General features: G+C 41.7%; 1 protein-coding gene across 1 annotated transcript in view; it reads right to left on the bottom strand.

Annotated features, from left to right (window-relative positions):
• The window catches only part of cfap92 (cilia and flagella associated protein 92 (putative)), a 122,578-nt gene that overhangs the window by 64,185 nt on the left and 37,688 nt on the right, over positions 1–20,705 (bottom strand). Inside the window, exons 6-7 of the mRNA XM_078543038.1 lie at positions 19,618–19,746; positions 6,401–6,585 (exon numbers count right to left, since the gene is read on the bottom strand). Coding sequence (XP_078399164.1) covers positions 6,401–6,585; positions 19,618–19,746 — 314 coding nt within the window. The remainder of the gene's footprint in view (positions 1–6,400; positions 6,586–19,617; positions 19,747–20,705) is intronic.

Below are 20,705 nucleotides of genomic sequence, written 5' to 3'. Positions count from 1 at the left end.
AATTGAAATATTTAAAAGCACAAAATTGAAGAAACCTTAAATTTAGAAAAGCAGTTTAAAATTTTTAAATGCATTTCCAATAAAATAAAAACCTACGTATTCACCTGCAGGATACGCTGGTTTCTTGTGGCTCTTCACTTTAGAGCAAGTCCCTTGAGACTATTATATAAACAAGCCCAATACTTGTGTTATGAATTCGGGTCTGTCGTAGATACATTCACAGATGCAATAGCATTAAGTTGCTCCTGTAAGTCGGTCCCACATTTCCAATGTGCCAGTGTTGCCTCACACTACCTGTTACCCACCTATGCAATAACACAGGCCAGGAGATGTAACGATGCAAACACTGACACACAGATATTTGGACTGCGAAATTTGTCTCTTTAGCATCTGGTTTCTCATTTCTTGAAATGACAAGGGTCATTTCACCTCCAAAACAGCATGCAGGATGTGTGCATGCTTCTGCAGCTAACTCTGCCTGGCGCCATTTTGGTTAATTGCTGAGTGATTTCTACTCACTGCTGCTGCAATTGTAGAGTGGTTGTTTGTAATGTTATTTAAAGTTCCTAAACTCTACAGGATGTGGTATGGCAGGTGCTGAAGGACTCTGTCCTTACTTCAAGGATTCTACACAAACCACTTTCCCCGAGGCACAGATGCTGTAGTTTGTATCCCCTGTGGGCTACAGCATGACCCAGAAAATGAAGAGACTTGACAAAGAGTAGGACAAGCTGTTGGAAGATAGAGGAGGAGGAAAAGGGCACTCAGCAGGAGGTTCTATCTGCCTAGGGTATTCAGAGAGCAATTCTCCTAATTAAACATCAATAAGGAAAAGCCTGGTAAACACCTCAGCTTCACTAAGGATATTCTCACTGAAATCTACTGCTTGCAAGTACAATCTCAGAGAAGATTCAGAACAATATTACCAATGTCTGTGAAAGTGACCGTGCCTATAAATTTTTATGTATTAGGTTCCTCTCAGGCTGGTGCAGGTGATATTTGCAACATCTCCCAGTTTACTGTCCATTGTTGCATAAGGAATGTGGTTGAGGGTCTATACTCCAAGAGAGCTCAATACAAGAGAGAAGTAAGTGGAAGTCACATATAGCTCTGCAATGATTATAGGTTTACCCCATGGTGATGGGTGTGATTGATTGCACACACATTCCATTACGGGTGCTGCATGTCAACTCTGTGATATATTGCAATTGAAAGGGATTGCACTCCCTCCAACATCCCAGCTGGTGTACGTAACACATCATGCAGATCAACGCCTGGTATCATAGCAACAGTCATGATGCCTTCATTCTGCTGTAGTCCACTCTGCTATCTGCATTTCAGCCACCACAACAAACTACAGGTTGGTCACTTGATGATAAAGGCTATCTTTTGACAACATGGCTTATGACTCTGGTGCACAACCCATGCACACTTGGGCAATACATATATAATGAAAGTGAGGTTGTAACACAAAATCTGACGGAGCAGGTCATTAGGATACTTAAACAATGCTTCAGCTGGCTGAACAGCTCTGGGGGAGCTCTGTCAAGATTTGTGGTGGTTTGCTATATCCTGCCTACCTCGTCATCATTTGGACACAGTTCTTGCCACGAACTATGTGGCAACCAACTGAGGAGGAGGAGGAACATGAAAAGAGGAGGTAACCAACACCGCCTCTTTCTGTCCGGGCTGTCCGTGCAGAACTTGTCCAACTGTGATACTGGTACACACAACCCCTATTCCCTATTCACCAACAATCCCACACATTACCTTTCCCTCTATTATTGACCATCGCAGCATCCATTCATTTACAATGCAAAAATAAAAAATTAACACCAAATACGTGTTCCAATCCAAATCTATAAATCAAACCATGCCTCAGCAATGCTGGTATTCTGTTGGAGGACAGGTTGCTGCGCTGCTGTAATATCCTGAAAGCCCTTTTGGCATCTGCAGCCAAGGCGGCAGCTGTCTGAGCTTGCATGGCAGCAAACTGAATGTGTATGACTTCAGTCTGTGCTTCCACTGCAGCCCCCACACGATGGGTGACTTCTGCTTGGGCTGCGATGGAAGCGGAGACATCAGTCATCAGATGCTGTCTCGTGCTTAGGTCCCGAAGTTTGCTACTGGAGTTGGCCATCAATTCCACATTGGAAACGATATGTCCCAAGTTCCTCACTACGCCTTGTGCAGAGTTGGTGCTGGACTCCTCCATGCTCTTTGACATTGACAACAGGCTTTTAACAGGTCTGCCAATGCGCCAAGCATTTCATTATGCATACCCATCAGCTTTATTCTGCAAGCTGCTCTATCAAAGTCCTACATCTTAGTCCTCTGTAGCAGAACCCATTTGCAACCCCTCTATCTGAAAAGCTGGCATCTCCATGACCCTCTCCCCTACCTTAGCTGCAGGTCATTTGTGCCCGTTGTCTCACCACATACAAATTCCACCTCTATACTATCCCCTGAAGCATACCAACATCTAAGATGATAGCTGCAAGGCTGAGAGTGAGTAATAGTGTATTTTCTTCATCACTGTTTGTCATGCTCTTCCACCTCTTTCTCTTGTACTGCTGCCTGGCCAGGTGGCAGCTCTCGGGTATCTGAAAGGAGAAAGGCACATGGTAGGACTGTGGTGAAGGTGGTAAAGCAAGAAGTGCATCTTCTGCAGCTTGTAAATTGGAAGATTGTGGCATGGGTGGAATGTGGGATGAGAGGAGGAGGACAAGGTACAAGCCTTCCATCTTGATTGTTCAATGGTTTGAGCTCTATCACAGGCCATGGCCTCACATATGGCCGCTCTAATGATGGTCACAACCATAGTTGTTCCCCACTGGTTAGGTGCTGCTGCCTCCAATTATGTGCCTGTCTGCAAGAGAGAGGGAAGTATGTCAGTGAGTGTGATGCAACATGTTTGGGTGATTTTGTTATCACGGATGACTAACTGGCAATGTGTGCCAGCTGTGGGATGTGACTTTCAGGCTTGCAGCAGTGCTAAGCGTGTACTGGTGAGGAAAAACTATGAGTATTAGGTACGAGTCCTGATTGTTCAAGATTGTTGGGTAAATGAGTGATAGAGAAATGGTGCATGGAGCAGTGTGAGAGGCTACTGATGTGGTTAGTAGGATATGGCATTTGAAGACATATTTGCTGAACTTAACCACTTACATGAAGCCAATGAATTTTTTGCAGCACTACATCCAGGTCCTCAGGGCTAGACTCCTAGCATTGACTGCTTTCACAAAGTTTGGCTGGAGGGCCTCATGTGGATAGATGATGTCTTTCCTCCTCTCCATCTCCTGCCTCCTGTGCATTGTTAGAAAATGTTCGAGCCTGCTCTCTGTTATGATGTGCCCGAGGTTCCCTATTATCAGAATCACCTTTATAACGACTTTCAACACATGCCCCAGTGATAATGCTTTAAGAGGTACAGGCTGGGCTTAAGTAATGCAAGCTAGCAAGAACTCATGCTAATCTCTCAATCTTTCAGCCCGGTCAGATATGCAGCTACTCAACAGTGCCCTTAACGCTGGCTGTATGCCACATTCATTTAAATTAGCAGATAAGCCAGAGTCTACTTGCTGCCTATATTGGAAACAACAGACATGGGATAATCCCACTTTGTGATCTCTGTTTCTGGGTCCTGTCCAATTTTGTGGCCTTAGTCTTTTGCACATGCCCTCATGTCCTTCTTCAATCCATTCAACAGTTGGCCATGAAAATGAGGTCACATACAAATCATTAAGCTGCTTTACTTCACAGACAGCAAGTGAACGTTAAAAACCGGATAATTATAATACTTTCACTTACCTTGCTTTTCATAATAATACAAATTGACAATCAATGTTTTCCCCTATTAGTGGTTTATCTAGTCCGACTTTAAAAAAATGTATTAGTAACTGACCTCAGAGTATGCAACCTTTGCGGATAGACTGACCAGAGTCTGTCCCGGTGACATCTGTTTTCAACATATGACTGTTTCTGAACATGCGTTTTTCTCTCCTGTTAATTCTGACCCTAAGAAGTGGAATTTTGTCAACCTACCCAGGCAACTAGCCCTCCTGAGCTCAAGTGAAGCAAGTCAATTTAACCAGAATATGTCCAAATTATCACTGAAGTTTCCAAAACTAACTTTCATCATCTGAAGCACACTCGTTCAAACACACCATAAAAATGCTAATTTACATCTGAAAGAATCATAGAATAGTTACAGCACAGAAGGGGGCCATTTGGCCCATCATGTCTCTGCAAGTCTCACTCTCACCACCCTTTCCCCATAGGACTGCAAAGTATTTCTCTTCAAGTGCTCATGCAATTCCTTTTTGAAAATAATGATTGAATCTGCCTCCACCACACTCTTGGTGTAGTCCAGACTTTAACCATTCGCTGTTCTTCCTTATGCTGTCGTTGCTTCTTTTGCCAATCACCTTAAATTAGTCTCCTCTGGTTCTCAACCCTTCGGCCAAGGGGAAACAGGTTCTCCCTATTTACTCTGTCTAGATTTTCCTAGGATTTTGAACTTCTTTAACAAGTGTCCTCTCAACCTTATCTTTTCTAAGGAGAACAAGCCCAGTTTCTCCAATCTATCCATGTACCTGAAGTCCTTCATCATCAACCTTTTCTGCATCCTCTGTTAAGCCTTCACATCCTTTTCTAAAGTGTTGTAAGATTTTAAGGTTTCGAGGTGTAAAATCCTTCTAATTAAAATTTCTATGTTGTGAATTCCTAATTTCTAAAACTAGGGTCCTTAGTCGTGCTTGACCTAGCAAGGTACGAATAAGCCCAGAATTGAACACAGTACTGGAGTCGAGCCCGAACCAAAGTTTTATAAACATTCAACAAAACTTCCTTGCTTTTCAATCTAATGAATTTACTCTCTGCTAATCCTCAAATGCCATCACCTGCATGCAGCATAACAAGCATGCAATGGCAAAACAAATCCATTCCCCGTGAGGAGATCCAGGGCAGATGTCAGAGGAAAATCTATCTGCCACTTTCTGAGGTGGAGAATCAATCTTAGGCCTCCTGAACTATTTTCTTCCCATTAACAGTCAGACCATTTGAAATGAATGGGTGCGAGCAGGAAAATTCAGCCCTTTCTATGTTTAATACAATCTGAACTATCTAGTTCTTAACCACAAGGTTATATATTCAGTGCCAGGATTTCACGGCCCCACCAGAGTGTGTCTCTCCGTCCCCCCCCAGCAGATACAGCGAGCCATTTGAATCTCCATTCAGTTCGGCGGGACCGTAATATCCCATTGGGCGGGAGGGGCCGTAATATCCCTGCCCAGGTACTTTCTGGTGTATTTTTGATTTCAACTCAGACTTTTTAAATCAATGTTAGACGTTTTTTTTAGTAAGTTTGTTATGTCATGCTACAATTATCAGATTTATAAGGTTGTTATGTTTTGGGACTGTCTTTAAATTTAAGATAAACTGAAGGAGGTTATGTGGCCCGCTCTGAAGTTTGCCAGATAGCAAGCCTGGGTGGTTTGATTGTTATAGATCAAAAGGAAGCTTAGACAGTTTTACTGGGAAAAAGGTGCAAGGTACTTACGCTAACAATAGCAGTAGTCTGTGTTAACAGTTGCAACTGTAAGTCTCCAAAGTCCCAGAAAAATATTGAGAATGATTGGTTGTAATCAGTTGTACTTTAAACTGTCCATTTAGCTCCAAGATAAAGGAGAGTTGGGCTCTCAAGGATAGCTGATTAGCATTTCTACCTAGATACAAGGCCCATGTTATTCACATTGCCTCTGCATCCTTCCCCATGGCAGTCATTGTAAAGATCAGGTTATAGGCTTTTCTAAAATATCACAGACAGTGTTTTGGGCCTGCCTGGATCCAGGAGAGAGGGAGCAGCTAGAAGCCAAAAATGTCTCTATGGTTCCCTGTGTAGGAACGTGGTGGAGGCTTGCGCTTAGATTGAAAAGACCAAATTTGTGAGGAGTTACAATGAGGCTGGAAGAGCTACCTAGCTTGAGTTAGAGGGAGAGTCTTCAGGAAAGGAAAATCTCAGCGTGAAAGACAGTCTAAAATTGCAAGTTACCTGAATGAGAAAAGAAAATAATGGGAATAAACCTTTAGGGTTTAGAATCACTTTGGATTGATTCTGGGAAAATTAAATATCTACATAAAGGACAGTGTAAAATATACCTGTGAAGTGTGTTTTTTCAGCTGGGTTAAGAATACGAAAGGGGTATTCTATTCTGTGATTTTAAGTATAAATTGCCCACAAAGATAGTATTTGATTAATAGTGTTCTTAATCATTTGTTACAGTAAATATCTTAAAATGTGACATCTTGATGTGTCTTTCTTTCAGCTATTAACTAGAAGTTCAAATTTATTTTTTTAAAAGCTATCCGTCTCTATGGGGATTGTAACAGTCAAGCTTACCTCTAGCACATGGATTGGTACAGGAGTTGATGGCATTGAGCTGGCTGAAATAATACGAATAACCATTGGATTCAATTCTCTCTCCATTTCCTCAGACATGAGTGATTTATCCACAGATACAGTGAAAATAGCATCCAATATTCCAGGGACGAAGTTATCCATTTTATTTGTAACTGATTTATCTCCTGGAAGTGGAATGAAGAGAATCATTACCAAAGCACTTAAATTAAGTAAAATAAAAGGATAAGCAGTGAATCAGAGCACTTAGAACTTGCTGATTTCAACAGAACTGCTGAATAGTGAGAAATACTTTAATTTGAGTAAATCATAGAAGCTTATAGCAGAGAAGCAGGCCATTTTGCCTTTTGTATCTAGGCTGATTCTTTGCTAGAGCAATCCAAGGCTAGTGTCATTGTTTTTACCTCTTCTCATAATCCTGAATCTTAATCTGTCTCAAATATGTATCCAATTTTAAAAGGGGCATAATCTTTGGCATGCTTGTAATTCTCAAAACAATATTTCAATAACTCTGTGTAAAGGCACTTCTCCTCCCTTTCTCCTTGTTTTCTTAGTACAAAACCATCATTTTTAAACAGGCAAAATTATTGTTTGACTTTTTTGTAGACTAAATTATTTTTGTGCTCATCAACTGCTTTTATGCATATTTTTTTCTCTTGCCACCTGGTATCAGCAATAAGCATTCCCTGGTTATGTACAAAAATCTCCATAGACAACACCTCAACATGTCACGTCCCCCTCCTATTTGCCATCTATTTGTCTTAGCAACAATATCAGGAAACATAGGGATCAACTTCCATTTGTATCCAATAATCTCAGCTCTACCTCTTCGTTTCATCCAATGGTCCAAAGACTGTTGCTGCATCATCAACATGGCTGACATTAAGACCTGGAGAAACCAAAATATGTTCCAGCACAATGCTAATAAAGTCAAAGCCATCCTTTTTGGTCACTACCAGCACATACATTTCTATGGCCTTCACTCAATGAATCTCCTAGCTTCCGCATCAGATCAGGTCAAGAAAGAAAAAACTTGGATTTATATAACGCCTATCACAACCACAGGACATCACAACATGCTTTACAACCAATGAAGTACTTCTGAAGTGCAGTCACTGTTGTAGGAAATGCAACAGTCAATTTGCAGCCGGCCATCTGCCACTCTGTGCTTGTTTCAGCTGGACTCCAGGCCATCAAAACATTAATGAGGCCCAGCTGTTAAAATTGACCAGACTTCCCGCAGAAACTCCCAGATGGGAGGTCATACACAACTCCCGTTTTCTGCCTGGGAGTTAAAATTTCGACTTTAGGAACCAGTATTGATTTTGTGACTTTCTCTCACTATGCATTCTTGTTCTTAAGGCCATTCCTAACCAACTTTTAAATTGGTTAATAAACAGAGAAATAAATAGAGGTTTGCTAGTGCAGTTGGGGAGGGTTTAAATTAGATTGGCAGTGGGGATGGGAACCTGACGGGAAACTCAGAGTGGAGAGGAGAAAAACTGGCAGTGGGAAGTAGAGAAGTATCAACTGATAAGGAGCATATATCAGAGAGTAGTATCAAGGTAGATAGAAAACTTGGGAAAGTTTGATAGAATTAGAGTAGGCAGTAGTAAGTCATTAGATGGGGTCAGAATAAGCGGGAAAATAAAAAAGCCTAAATCAGGGCTAATATGCATTTATATGCATGCACGGAGTGTAGTTAATAAGGTTGATGAACTGCAGGCACGGGGTGACAAACGGAATTATGATATTATTGCTATAACAGAGACATGGCTCAAAGAAGGGCAGGACTGGGCGTTAATCATTCCTGGGTACAAGGTGTTTAGGAGAGACAGGAAAGGAAAAAGGGTTGCGAGGGGAGTGGCAATATTGATTAAAGGTGGCATTACTGTACTGGAATAGAGAGGATGTTCCAGAGGTGTCAAGGATGGAATCTGTCTGGCTAGAGGTAAGGAATGAAAAAGGTGCAATAACATTGATCAGTGTAGTATATAAACCACCAACTAGTGGAAGAAATGTGGAGAAACAAATGAACAAAGAAATTATAGAGAGGTGCAAGAATTATAGAACAATTATAATGAGGGACTTCAATTATCCAAATATAGACTGGGATAGGAATAGTACAAACGAACAAGAGGGGCGAGAGTTCCTGGAATGTGTTCAAGATAATTTTCTGCAGCAGTATGTTTCCGGTCCAATGAGAGGACATGCGCTTTTGGAACTGGTTCTGGAGAATGAGTTGGCCCAAGTGGATCAAATATCAGTGGTAGAGCCTCTAGGGGACAGTGATAATTGCATCATAAGGTTTAGGTTGGTCATGGAAAAGGACAGGGCACAATCCAGAGCAAAGGTCATTAATTGAGGAAAAGCCAACTTTGATAGGATGAGAATGCATCTGAGTTGAATGAGCTGGAATCAAATGTTGGCAGAAAGGACGGTGGCTAAACAATGGGCCACCTTCAAAGGAAAGATATTGCAGGCAATGTCAAGGTATATTCCCTTGAAGGGGAAAGGTAGGGCAAATAAACCCAGAGTGTCCTTGATTATGAGAGAGATAGAGGTGAAAATGAAAAGGAAGATGTGTGCGTATGACAGATGTCAGGTGGAAAATACATTGGAGAATCAGGCTGAATATAGAAGGACCAGAGAAGAAGTGAAGAAACTAATAAGAAAAGCAAAGGGAGAGCATGAAAAGAGGTTAGCAGCTAACATAAAAGGGAATCCCAAGGTCTTCTATAAACATGTAAATAATAAAAGGATGGTAAAAAAAGATTAGGGCCGATCAGGGACAAAGAAGGGGACTTGCATGTGGAGGTTGGAGAAATAACGGAGGTATTGAATGAGTACTTTGCATCTGTTTTTACAAAGGAAGAAGATGCTTCCCAAGCTGAGGTGAGAGAGGACGTAACAGGTACACTAGAAGAATTTACAATTGAGAAGAAGGTGTTAGAAAGGCTATCTTTACTTAAATAAGGTACCAGAACCGGATGAGATGCACCCAAAGGTACTGAGGGAAGGGAGAGTGGAAATTGCAGAGGCACTAGTGATAATCTTCCACTCTTCCAGATTCGATGCACTGAATGGCCTCTTTCTGCACTGTAAAGATTCTGTGATTCCTGTGAAGAACTGATTTTGCTTGTGCTGCCTGTGTATTCTAGATATCCGTTACTATTGTGAATAAAACAATTACTTCTAATCTTTTACCTTGTTTTGAAGTTTGTAAATTTTATACTCGGGTCCTTTAGTTCTGTGCTCACTGACCAAATTAAATTGTCCATTTGTCTGTGCATTTAAAAGGCTTTCAGGGAAAACATGTTCAGTTTTGTAACTCTGCAAATGACTCTCTTCAGAACAACACGCAACCAAAATCTAAAATATGCTGTGAATTGAGAACAAATTTTCATAGCTCGCATATGTACTCAGACCTCCATAGATGTGGAACTGCCAATTACTGTTTGATCAAGTGCAGCACTAAGTGAAGATGAGATGCCTTTGCAAAGGAAGAAGGGAACATTAATGTGTTGTCACACTTCAGCACTCCAGCAACTGGCCAGAGTGCAGCACTGTAGAGAATGTGGAGGTGTCCACAGTATCCCCTCCTTTCAATAAAAATCCGGCGTGATTCCACAGATGAAAGAAGAAAGATTAAATAAAAACCAAAAAAAAGCTTGAGTAGCAACTAGAATAACAGATGAAAGATTAAAAATTAAACCACCACTCAGTACAATAGTCACTTTTCTTCTGGATTTGGAGGCAATAGTAGTTAACCAACTAGATAAGTAATTACAGTAAAATCAGTTGGGACTTTTGAAGCACTGGAGGTTACCACAAACAATGAGATACCAAATCTCCAGAGAATGAACCTTCCACACAATTAATACAACCAGCTGCAAGGACCAAATGCAAAGGTCATTGTTGAAAGTTTAACATGCATGTACTTATCTGTTATACTATGCACCACTTCCTTTAGTTAAATATGCATGCTGTTTGTGTTTAGGACATGCAATCTTTACTAAGTGTATTACCTGGCTTGCCATTGTCATGTGACTCTGCCATGAGGCAAGCTGACTGTAAGCTGCCATTTCTCTTCAGATCAATAAAGGCTCTCACTGAGGTCACACTGAAGAAGTACAGCTGTGCTCATACATGAAACATGGGCCAGGATTTTTCAGTCGGTGTGCAGGGGCGGGCCTGACACGCCAGAGCGTAAAATGACGTGCTTCCATATGTCATCGCGCTATCTCGCGATGTTTCGTTCGGCGGGCGCACACTGGAGTCTTAAGGTTGGCGGGCAGGTGAAAAGGCCAAGTGGCCTTCTCGTTTTTTAGGAAACCTCTTCCACAAGCGGGATGAGGTTTCCTAAAGTTTTTACTACTTAAATAAAAATTTTACATGAAAAATAAAAACATGAGGGGGCATGTCTCATTAAATTTTAAATTTCTGTAAAAATGTTTTTACAAACCGCTTCAATACCTCAGGGAGATTGAAGAGCTCTTCCACGAAAAAGCACTGGCCCCGACTCTCCCTCCTCCCTCCGACTGCATAGAAGTGCTGAGCGCTACCGCTCGCGCCTTATGCTGCTTGGGCCTTAATTGGCCCGCCCGCGCAAAATGGCGGCGCAGAGCCAATCACGGGTGGAAGTCAGCTCCGCAACCGCCCCCACCTGCTCCCGCCGAGCCCGCCCAATGCAGGAAAAATTCAGGCCATGGTGTCAGGAAGTGAAGAAAATAGATTTTTAAACCCTGGAAATGGTGCAGAGAAGACACAGCACAGAAATGTTCAAATCTGAAAAAAGATGCTGAAAAAGGAGTTCAGGAAAAGCACTGAGCTGCAGAACAAGGACAGAGGGAAAGCAAACACAAAAGGACAAAAGGCAAGCAAATATATATTGAAGGCTGCAAGTAAATACAGGGTGAGTGAACAAGGCCAAATTTGGAAATTTTCCAATCCCAGCTCCAGTAGAAATGAACAGTGATAAATGGCAATATTTGGCAGTTTTTCCACTTACAATGGCAAAATTATGAGATTGCAACAGACTTAATTAAAAAGCTGGAACCAATAAAAGTAGCCACACTCCTAGCACCACCATAAATCTGACCAACAAACAAAACAAACAGATGATGGAGATTTTGAAAGCCTTGAACAAATGATTTAAGCCCTGAGTGAATGTCACGTATGAATGCTATGTATTCAACACTAGAGCACAAGATGCACAAGAAACCATTGAACATTACGTAACAGCAGTAACACAGCTAGCAGAATCTTCTGAATTCAGACAGCTAAAAGATGACCTGATTAAAGGTAGATTAGTCTTATGCATGCAAGACCCCTAGGTGAGATCAAGTCTATTGAAAGATGAGAAACTGACACTAAAAACAATAGACATGTGTTAAAATGTGGAAGTTGTGAAATGTCAGTTGGAGCATATGTATGGCAAGGTAGACCAGGAGATACATTATGCTGAGAGACACTCCAAGCCAAAAAAGCAGAGCAATCACAGACAAAGGGCAGGATGCAACTACTGCAGACGACAGCATGCAGAGGAAAAGAAGGATTACCCAACATCAGGAAAGCTGTGTTTTAACTGCAAGAAGCCGAATCATTTCACACAAGTGTTTGGCTAGAAAGAAGCAAAACAAACCTACACAGATGGCCATGGGAGAGATATCAGCAGAGGAGTCTGATGAACAACTATACATGATGCAACAGATTGGTTCAGTCAAATCTATAGGCTTGACAAATGGTTTGTGACTGTTACAATGATGGCCATAGAGGGAGAAATTCAAGCAAACAAGAAATGTCAGATAGGCACTGGTGCGTCATGCAACATAATGACCTTCACAGACCTGTGCAAAGTGGCTCAACATGGCCATCTGAAAATGAAACCCTCAGAAGTAAAACTGAGGCTATATGATGGCATGTGCATAAAGAAGTTGTCACCTCGATCGTACGCAGTGGAAGTGAATGACCAAATATATTGGCACAATTGCAGGCATATCCGAACAACTGATGAAGCTGTTCCTTCACAGCAATCGGCCGGTCAGGGAGAAGGAATCTCACCAGCTGTACTGAGTACAGAACTACCATCAATCCCAAAGGTCCAAAAGTCCCCAACAACCGCAATGGAACAACAACAGTCACCAAGGCAGCAAGGCCACTGAAATGACACTTTCTGAACAAGGAACATCACCCAGATGAGCAGCCAATGTCAACGCGCACATGTTCCATTAAGAGACTTGCACGGTTTAAAGACTATGGGCAGGATATTGAGGTCAGCAAGCGGAGGTGGGGCCCGCTTGCTGACGTGTAAAATGACACGGGATGACGTTAGACGGAACTCCCAACGTCACCCTGCGTCATTTCAATTCTCAGGTCGGCGGGGACGCAGCTGAATCAGCCAATTGAGGCCATTTAAAAACTAATTGAACTAGTTAAAGGACCTGCCCGTCCAACCTTAAGGTTGCCGGGCAGGCCAGGGGCCCTGGCGGGCTTCATAAAAAGCATGAAACCTCATCCACGGGCAGGATGAGGTTTCATGTAGGTTTCATGTAGGTTTTAAAAAATTTAATAAAAGTTTGGTTAAAAGTGATGGACATGTCCAAACTCATGTGACAGCGTCACATGAGGGGACATGTCAGGGAAATTTTATTTTTCTACATTTACCAATCTCCCTGAGGCAGCACTTAGATGAGTGCGCTCTTTCATGTGTATTGGCGAAAGAGCGCACTCTCAGCTGAGGGAATTCCCCCCGCCCGCACAGGGAGTGAATAGCGCTTCCTGGTGGACGTCACGCCTTAATTGGCCCGCCCACGTAAAATGGCGGTGCGCCCCCAGTTGGGGGCGCCGATTGGAGGCGCGCCTGTACGTGCCTGCTCCTGAACTTCCCCCCGACGGGGGTAAATTCTGCCCTATGTGTGCAATGCATGTGCAGAAACAAACAGTTGCTAATGCATGAGAACGATGGGTGTACAGTGGGTAACTTGGGTAATTCACAGGCGCATGCATGTAAACGTGTCTTTTATTCGTTAGGGAAAAGGGGATGTTTGTATCCTTTGTTCACTGTGAACAGGGGGATTTTTGGGTTTTGGAAATGCAATCTTTACTAAGTGAACTATCTGGCTTGCCACAGTAAGGTGATTCTGCCATGGGGCAAGCTGATTGTAGGCTGCCATTTCTCTCCAGTTCAATAAAACCTCTCACTGAGAATACACTGAAGAAGTACAGCCATCTTTATACATGAAACACATACTAGGCTCTCTGAATTTTCAAGGGACTATTTTATTAAAACAGTGACAGAATAATGATTGAAATTGCAGTCACTTGCTAAGATATTTCCATGGCTATGATTGGTGTGTCAAGAATCTGCACAAATATTCTGTGTATTTATTATGGAATAATGGCTTTCACCCACAGCACATTCATAGGTCTGACTGAGCCATGCTTTGATGGATGATACAATGATTTAGTTTTCAGAAGACACATGTAGATCAACTTGTGAGAATTTCCATGTCAACTCATTTTAATAATTCTTCAAAGCTCCTGGGACAAATTTGATCTTGATGAGGAAGTTTGCTGATGACAGGATTTCAGGGACAACAGCAGTTTTGAAAGGCCTGCTGCTAAGCCTAAAGGCAAACTGGCACCCGGTGCGGAGGGGGACTGGGAGGGAGGAGGACCTCCTCGTGAACCTGCTCCTGGGCCTGGCCAAGTTGGCCATTAACAGGTCCAGGCAGCGGGTGACCGAGGGGGTCGTCCGACCTGACTGCTTTCCCCTCTTCCACGGCTACATTCGCGGCCGGGTGCCCCTGGAGAGGGAGCACGCGGTGTCTGCCGGCACCGTCGAGGCCTTCCGTGCCCAGTGGGCACCGCAGGGACTGGGGTGTTTTATGGACCCCTTTAATCACATTTTGCTTTAATGTTTGTAAGTTTCCTTTAAATTTTGTCTTTGGTTTTGTAGTTCCCTAATTTAGGGGCTATGTTTTATTTTATCCCTCATTTTGTTAATTTAGTTTATTTGTTGGACTCTAAAAGAGTTAAAAGGCAAACTGCCTGAATTTTCCACAACCTAACTTTTTTGCAGAAAGCATTTGTTCAAGTTTAGTAATAAGGCTGAGGAAAGTTAAAATTCAAAAGGAAGAAGGAATGTTTTGAGTCTGCCATGGAGTTGCTTCTGGAGGAGATGAAGCAAAGAAAGGCTGAAAGTCATGTTACTAGTTGCTTTCTACACTATCTGGAAGGACATGGCAGAAAGACTAAATGACAACTCCCATGATTAAGCTCCCATGATTAAGTTTTTAAAACATGAGAAAAACCAGCATTTTCCGACATTAAGTATACTCGCACAGTATGCATACCACAAACTGTTTAATGTTAACATGCTCCATCTTGACCAAGGACGCATGTGAAGTACGAGCAATTTTTCACCTCTTTTATATATTGACATGTATATCTTTGTTGATGCGGCACACACTTTCCAGCTAATGCTGAAATGTAACGAATTTTATACAGAAAATTTTAGAAGTTATGACCACAGAGTTAAGGCCAGGTTAAGCACTAAGCATTTGTGAGGAAGAGCAAGTGGAGGTAGCAGCAAAGGAACAAGAAAAACTAACTGCATGTCGCTTGGTCATTGGCTCATACGCTACTAAGGGTGCAGGGTACTTGAATGATAATGTTTGTGATCTTCAAGCTTTCACTATCTCACCAATTTTTATCTCCTTACAGAACAAGACTATACCTAACAACAAAAAATGGTGTAATGCTCGAGGAGGTCCCACCAACATTCCCTCTAAACCATGCAGCAACTGAGAATGTGCTGGGCAGGGGATAAACATGGGGCACAAGCCATGGTCTTTTTAAGATGTGCATACACACAAATACAACCTGTGCAGTGCAATAAACAGGCCACGCATAATAAAGGGAAATTAGAGGGAACAGTGGACCCTACCTAATTTAAGGGCCTTATGCTTACACAACAATAAATCCCAGAAACAGTAGCACTGGAAAGAGAGAAGGTGCCTTAAGCAAAACTGCAACGCTTTTCTTGCTCTTCCTCCTTACTGACACACTGGCCCAGAACTTACATTCCCTGGGGGGTCATACCCCAGAGGTATGCCAGAAGATGTGCTGGGGGACCAACAGCAGTCCCCATGGAAGGTCTGCACGGCAATTGCTTGAGAAGTTTAAACTTCTGATGAACAATTACCCTGCACTGGGAACCAACCAAAACTCCAATTTAAATTGGAGACTTCAGACGGTTCCAACTCTCTTAGCAGAATAGTTATCCAGGAAAAATAAGAAAGATTAAAACCACTTCTAACTCCTATGATACTGTCCCCTATCTCACCAACACCCCATTCCCCCACCAACTGGACACCCTGATTACCCTTCCACGACTACCCCCCACCTTTCCCGACCACTCTCCTAACCCCCCACCGACTACCGCCCTGACTACCTTTCCAAGCCCCGACTGCACCCCCACCCCCTCAACTACACCCCCTGACAACCCCTAACCCTCTGACTATCCCTCATTCCACAACCACGCTTCACCCATTTACCTTACACGCTTACCTTCTCCCTGGCTTCTCACAGTGGCTGGAACCTTTAAACTTACCTGGCTTATGACAGCTAGTACCTTAAAAAAAGGGGATTCCCCCCAACACTGCTGCCCTGCACTGGAAGGACTCGGGAACCAGGTACGCTGCATGTTTCTCAGCAGGCCTGGATTTGAAGTCCAGGCAAGAAATGTGCAGCTCCGGGTTAAGGTTAGTAAAAAGGAACAGAGTGGAAATCCAACTGTGATTGCCACTCCATGGAAATTCTGGCCCACTGTGTAACATGCAGGCACTTACTGCATCACAGCACCATGACACATTATAGATTAGTATATCAACTCTGTTAGAAGTGATATCCTGCTGCTGTTATTCTATCATTCTCTTCCTATATTTCTACAGGTATTCCTAGAGAACCAGAACCAGGGAAGATAAGGTGTCAGTAGATCAAACCATCTTTTATTTTACCTGTCACAAGCTCCAGAACAGCCACGTCCACTCTCAGAGATTCAACTAGTCAAACTGAGGAAGTGCCACCAGTTGAAACATTGAGCAGAAGTGAGAAGGACCGAGTGAAGGTAGCACCAGAAGAATTAGAAGTGAATGTCCATTTTTGGATGTATGTAAATGATGTAGAAATAACAGAGCTATTATTTCCACCTCTGAATTTTAATCGCACTCATATAAAACCAGTGGTGCTAAGTGCTATTCTGAAGATGGAAGTAAGCTTAAAGGTAAGGCTTCTTTATTTACTCTTATAGTTAAAACATAATTATAATTATTTTATTTTCCATCCACTTTATGCCATTTGCCTTTATGCCATTCGTTCAGGTGTTGCCAATTAATGCCCTCCCCAACCTTTTCAGCTAGGATGCAGTGAATTTACTATAATCAATACTGCTTTGTTTCTTGGAAGGGGAGACAATGGAAGAAGGTTAGGCTATTAAGGTTGTATCACAAGCACATGGTATCAAGCTACCAATACCTCAAGAGGATCATATGGCAGGGGCTTTCCTTTCTTTACTTAATTGAAGAACAGTGCAGTCAACTCCAGTCTGGTCAACTCCCAATTCTAAATTGCAGATGACAAGGACACCTACCCCAAGCTGATGGTGTACTTTTTTAAATTGCAGATGGAGCTCCAATTATGTCATCAGGGCCTGCTCTACTATTCCAACCAGAGACTTGAACAGAGACGCAGTGATGGCAAATCCCACGGACAACAGCAGCCATGGTCAGAAAAGACCCAATGAATAAGTTTTTATGTTCTTCTTTTAGTATCGGTGTGGCTCCTCTAGGCCCCACAAGAAAACATTGGGACTCCCCTACCCCAAGCTTCCTGTCCTTCTCCCAGGATTCTTATTCCAGAGCACTTATACAGGCAACAGTACCCAGTGTCCACAGCAGTAACCTCATGTTGTCTGATTTTAAAAGCCAGGCAGCCACTGACTAGGCTGCCATATGTCCCAGAAGTCAGAAGCAGTATACTAATGAGATCCAGCCATTAAAATCAGTTAAACCTGCTTACTGCCACTCCCAGATGGACAGGCTGCATATTTTGCTGTGTTCCCACCTGGGAGTTAAAATTCAGCCCTATACATATGTATATGCCTGCTTAGACATACTTTCTAGTTATTTTATGCCAGTTAAATAGTTACCATATTTAGATTAGTCTGGTTCCTTTTAGGTATATAACATTGCTTTCACAAGTGAACTCTTCTCAAGGTTAACTGCTTTGGCAATAACTAAAAGTTCACACATCAAAAGAAAGCTGTCAAGCAGATGGGCCAGGTCTGGTACCAGTCTGCAAGCAGTTATTAAAACTTTCCATCCCTACCTCCTGCAGAAGACTTCAAAGGCATGCAGTAAACACAGCTTCAAAATAAGCATCATTAAATCTTTAAAGAAATGCTGAAGAATTTAGGAAGTGCAGCATGTGTTGCTAATTTGTCACAGGATGTGGGATAATGCTTGTGCATTCTCTTTGTTAAAAGTTTGTGTTTTTATTCCAGTTCAATGAAAAGAACTCCAGCCGATAATGAAGGACGAAATTTGCCATTAATACGTCTGAAATTAATGCCAGTGAACAATAAGAATGTGTTTCTCTCCCTATCTGCAGAATTTAAAGTATATTACCAATTTTGCTAAAATTTCTGTGCTAGTACAAAAATACAAAGCATTACTATTTAGTTGAATAATTGTAGCTTAACTGTAAAAGTTGTTCAATTTTAGATGGATACAGAACTGCTGAAAATGTGAAGCACAGACACCATGACGGATATTTGCATGCTTCCTCATTTAAATATAATACATTTGATTTTGGCAAAATCAATTGTAGCATAAAAGGGATACATATAATTGTGATAACTACATTATATATTCAAAGTATATAAAAAGTAAATCATTAAAACGACGTAAGTTAAATAATCCATTATTTTAAATACAAGTTTTGGAGACTGTTAACGTAAGCATTACAGATACTGATTGATGCAATGACAAAATAACTAATTTCAGCAGGATCCGTTATCTTGCCAAAACTGCACTCAAAAATGCAAGAGATGATTGACCTGGTTGCTGTAATAATGCTGAACCTTATTTCAGTTAAATTTGGATTCCAGCTCAGGAATTGAGGCAAAGCTGCCTTAAAACTAAGGCAATAAGAAATAAGTTTGTTCTGAGATGGTCCTTCTGATCTATGGACTCTAGGCGTGGTTCTTGGTTGCTGAACATACTGTAGTCATACTCTGGTACTTGCTTAACACTTGTTTATTAGTACTACATCTAAACAGGTTACAGAGTAGACATGTTGTTCCTGAACATGATATGTTCCAACCTCTCTCTCTCTCTCTCTCTCTCTCGAGTCTAACACATGACTGACTGATATTAGTGATGCATCATCATCTATGTCATACATTAGCATATCCCTTCTGTTAACCCTTTCTACTAGAAGTTAAAATAAGCATTAAGATAGGTAGGCTAAGTAAAAAGTAATTATAAAATAAAAAACTAAATAGTGAAACTAGGAAACAGACCAAGGAAAGCAGAGCAAATACTGAAAAAATGGAGCAGAGGTCGAGTTATTCGTTCCTGCTTAATTTTTTATGAAGTAATAAAGCTAATCCTATCAATTTGCAGCACATTATTGTAATATTAGGATTCGTTTCAGTATCAAAACATGTTTCTTGAAAAATGGCTAGTCGAGGGAGATTAAGGATGCCAACAGTCTAAGGATTAATTAAATTTGAGGCAATACCCTACCGTTATAGTAATATGGGTCACACAACTCTAAATTGTATTATGCCCAAACTAACAAAGGAAAATTTTGAAATTGTTTCATCTTCAACCTAAAATCATAACTAGCATATCTACCACAAAGAAAGGCAAGAATCATTCCAGTTAGTGCACAAATCCTAAAGACAAAAATAAACACAAAAACTTATTATTAGTTATTTTAGTTAGTTAAAAGAAAATGTTTTTCTTCAAAAGTGGGGCAATTACATTAACCAGAGGAGGAAGAAGACGACTGTCAGCTGCATAAAGGTTTAAACCTACAGAGGATGCTAGAATTGTAATAATATATATGTTGCATCTTTTTCCTACTCTCTACCATTTAGGATTACTGTACTATTATCTGCATCCACTCACCTGCAAGAAGAAGCCCCATGTTCAGCTTTATCACACCTGAGGCATGTTTCTCTGTCACTTTCTTTTTCAGCTTTTGCTGCTCTGTTTTCCAAGGTAGAGTTTTGCTTTTTTCCTTTGTTGTTTGTTCATCTGTAATTAAATCTGGACATGCTTAGGTTCAGTTAGAGTCACAATATTCTTTGTGTTATCTAGAATCTAGACTACTTAAGAACAACCAAAAATCAAACCTTATTCGTGTATTAAAGGGAACAATACTGTAGGGAGGAATACTTATGATACCAACTATCCCCAATACTAATAGACTAGGTGAGAAAAAAAGTGATGCTTATTAGGCAAAAGCTTCTGTTTTATCTTTGTACCAGCAGCCTGCTGGAACTGTCACACTGCTCCTTAAAAACGGAAAAGAGCTGTTCAACTGAAGTGGGACCTAATGAGCAGCTCTCATCAGAGTACTGAATACCTGGGCCCTTCTTGGTCCCACCAATGTAATTGTCACCAAACTCACATGGTACTAAAACGGTTGAGGACACCATACTTTTTACCACAATAAGAGTACTTATTCTTACGGGCACCTGGTACATGGCAGCAGATAGGCTGTTTAGCTTTTGGACTCAACCTGGCAGCTCACGAGCAAATTTCAAGGAACGTGAGAAAAGGAACCTTTCTCCTTAACACTAGGAAAGGATTTTTTTTTTAGCAACTTTGCCCCAAATTATATTGGGACTATTTTACCTTGAGAATGTATTATCCTTCAACCATTGTTGCCAAAATATGGTGCAGAAGCCCTAAATTGCAGTGGCACAAAGTACTAAGAATGGAAGGTTCTTCCCCGAATCTCCAATACAAGTTCCCAGGTTGAGCACTGAGGAAACTACCAAGTATTTCCCTATATGGAGGCAGAGTGTGAGTCTTTAAAAGTGCTGATACCCACCCTATTTGGAGTGACAGTGGTGCAGGGAACACAGTGGTGCAGGGAACACAATGGGCAAAACTTTTACCTCGGCAGGTGGGTGAGCGCCTGACCTGCTTGAACGTAAGATGATGCGTGTTGATGTTGGGTGAGCATCCCAACGTCAATGCGCAGTCGC

Source organism: Cetorhinus maximus, chromosome 6 (assembly GCF_964194155.1).
Source record: "Cetorhinus maximus chromosome 6, sCetMax3.hap1.1, whole genome shotgun sequence".
In the NCBI taxonomy this organism is placed as follows: Eukaryota; Metazoa; Chordata; class Chondrichthyes; order Lamniformes; family Cetorhinidae; genus Cetorhinus; species Cetorhinus maximus.
The sequence above is the reverse complement of the archived record's forward strand: the minus strand, read 5'-3'. Positions and strand labels throughout refer to the sequence as shown.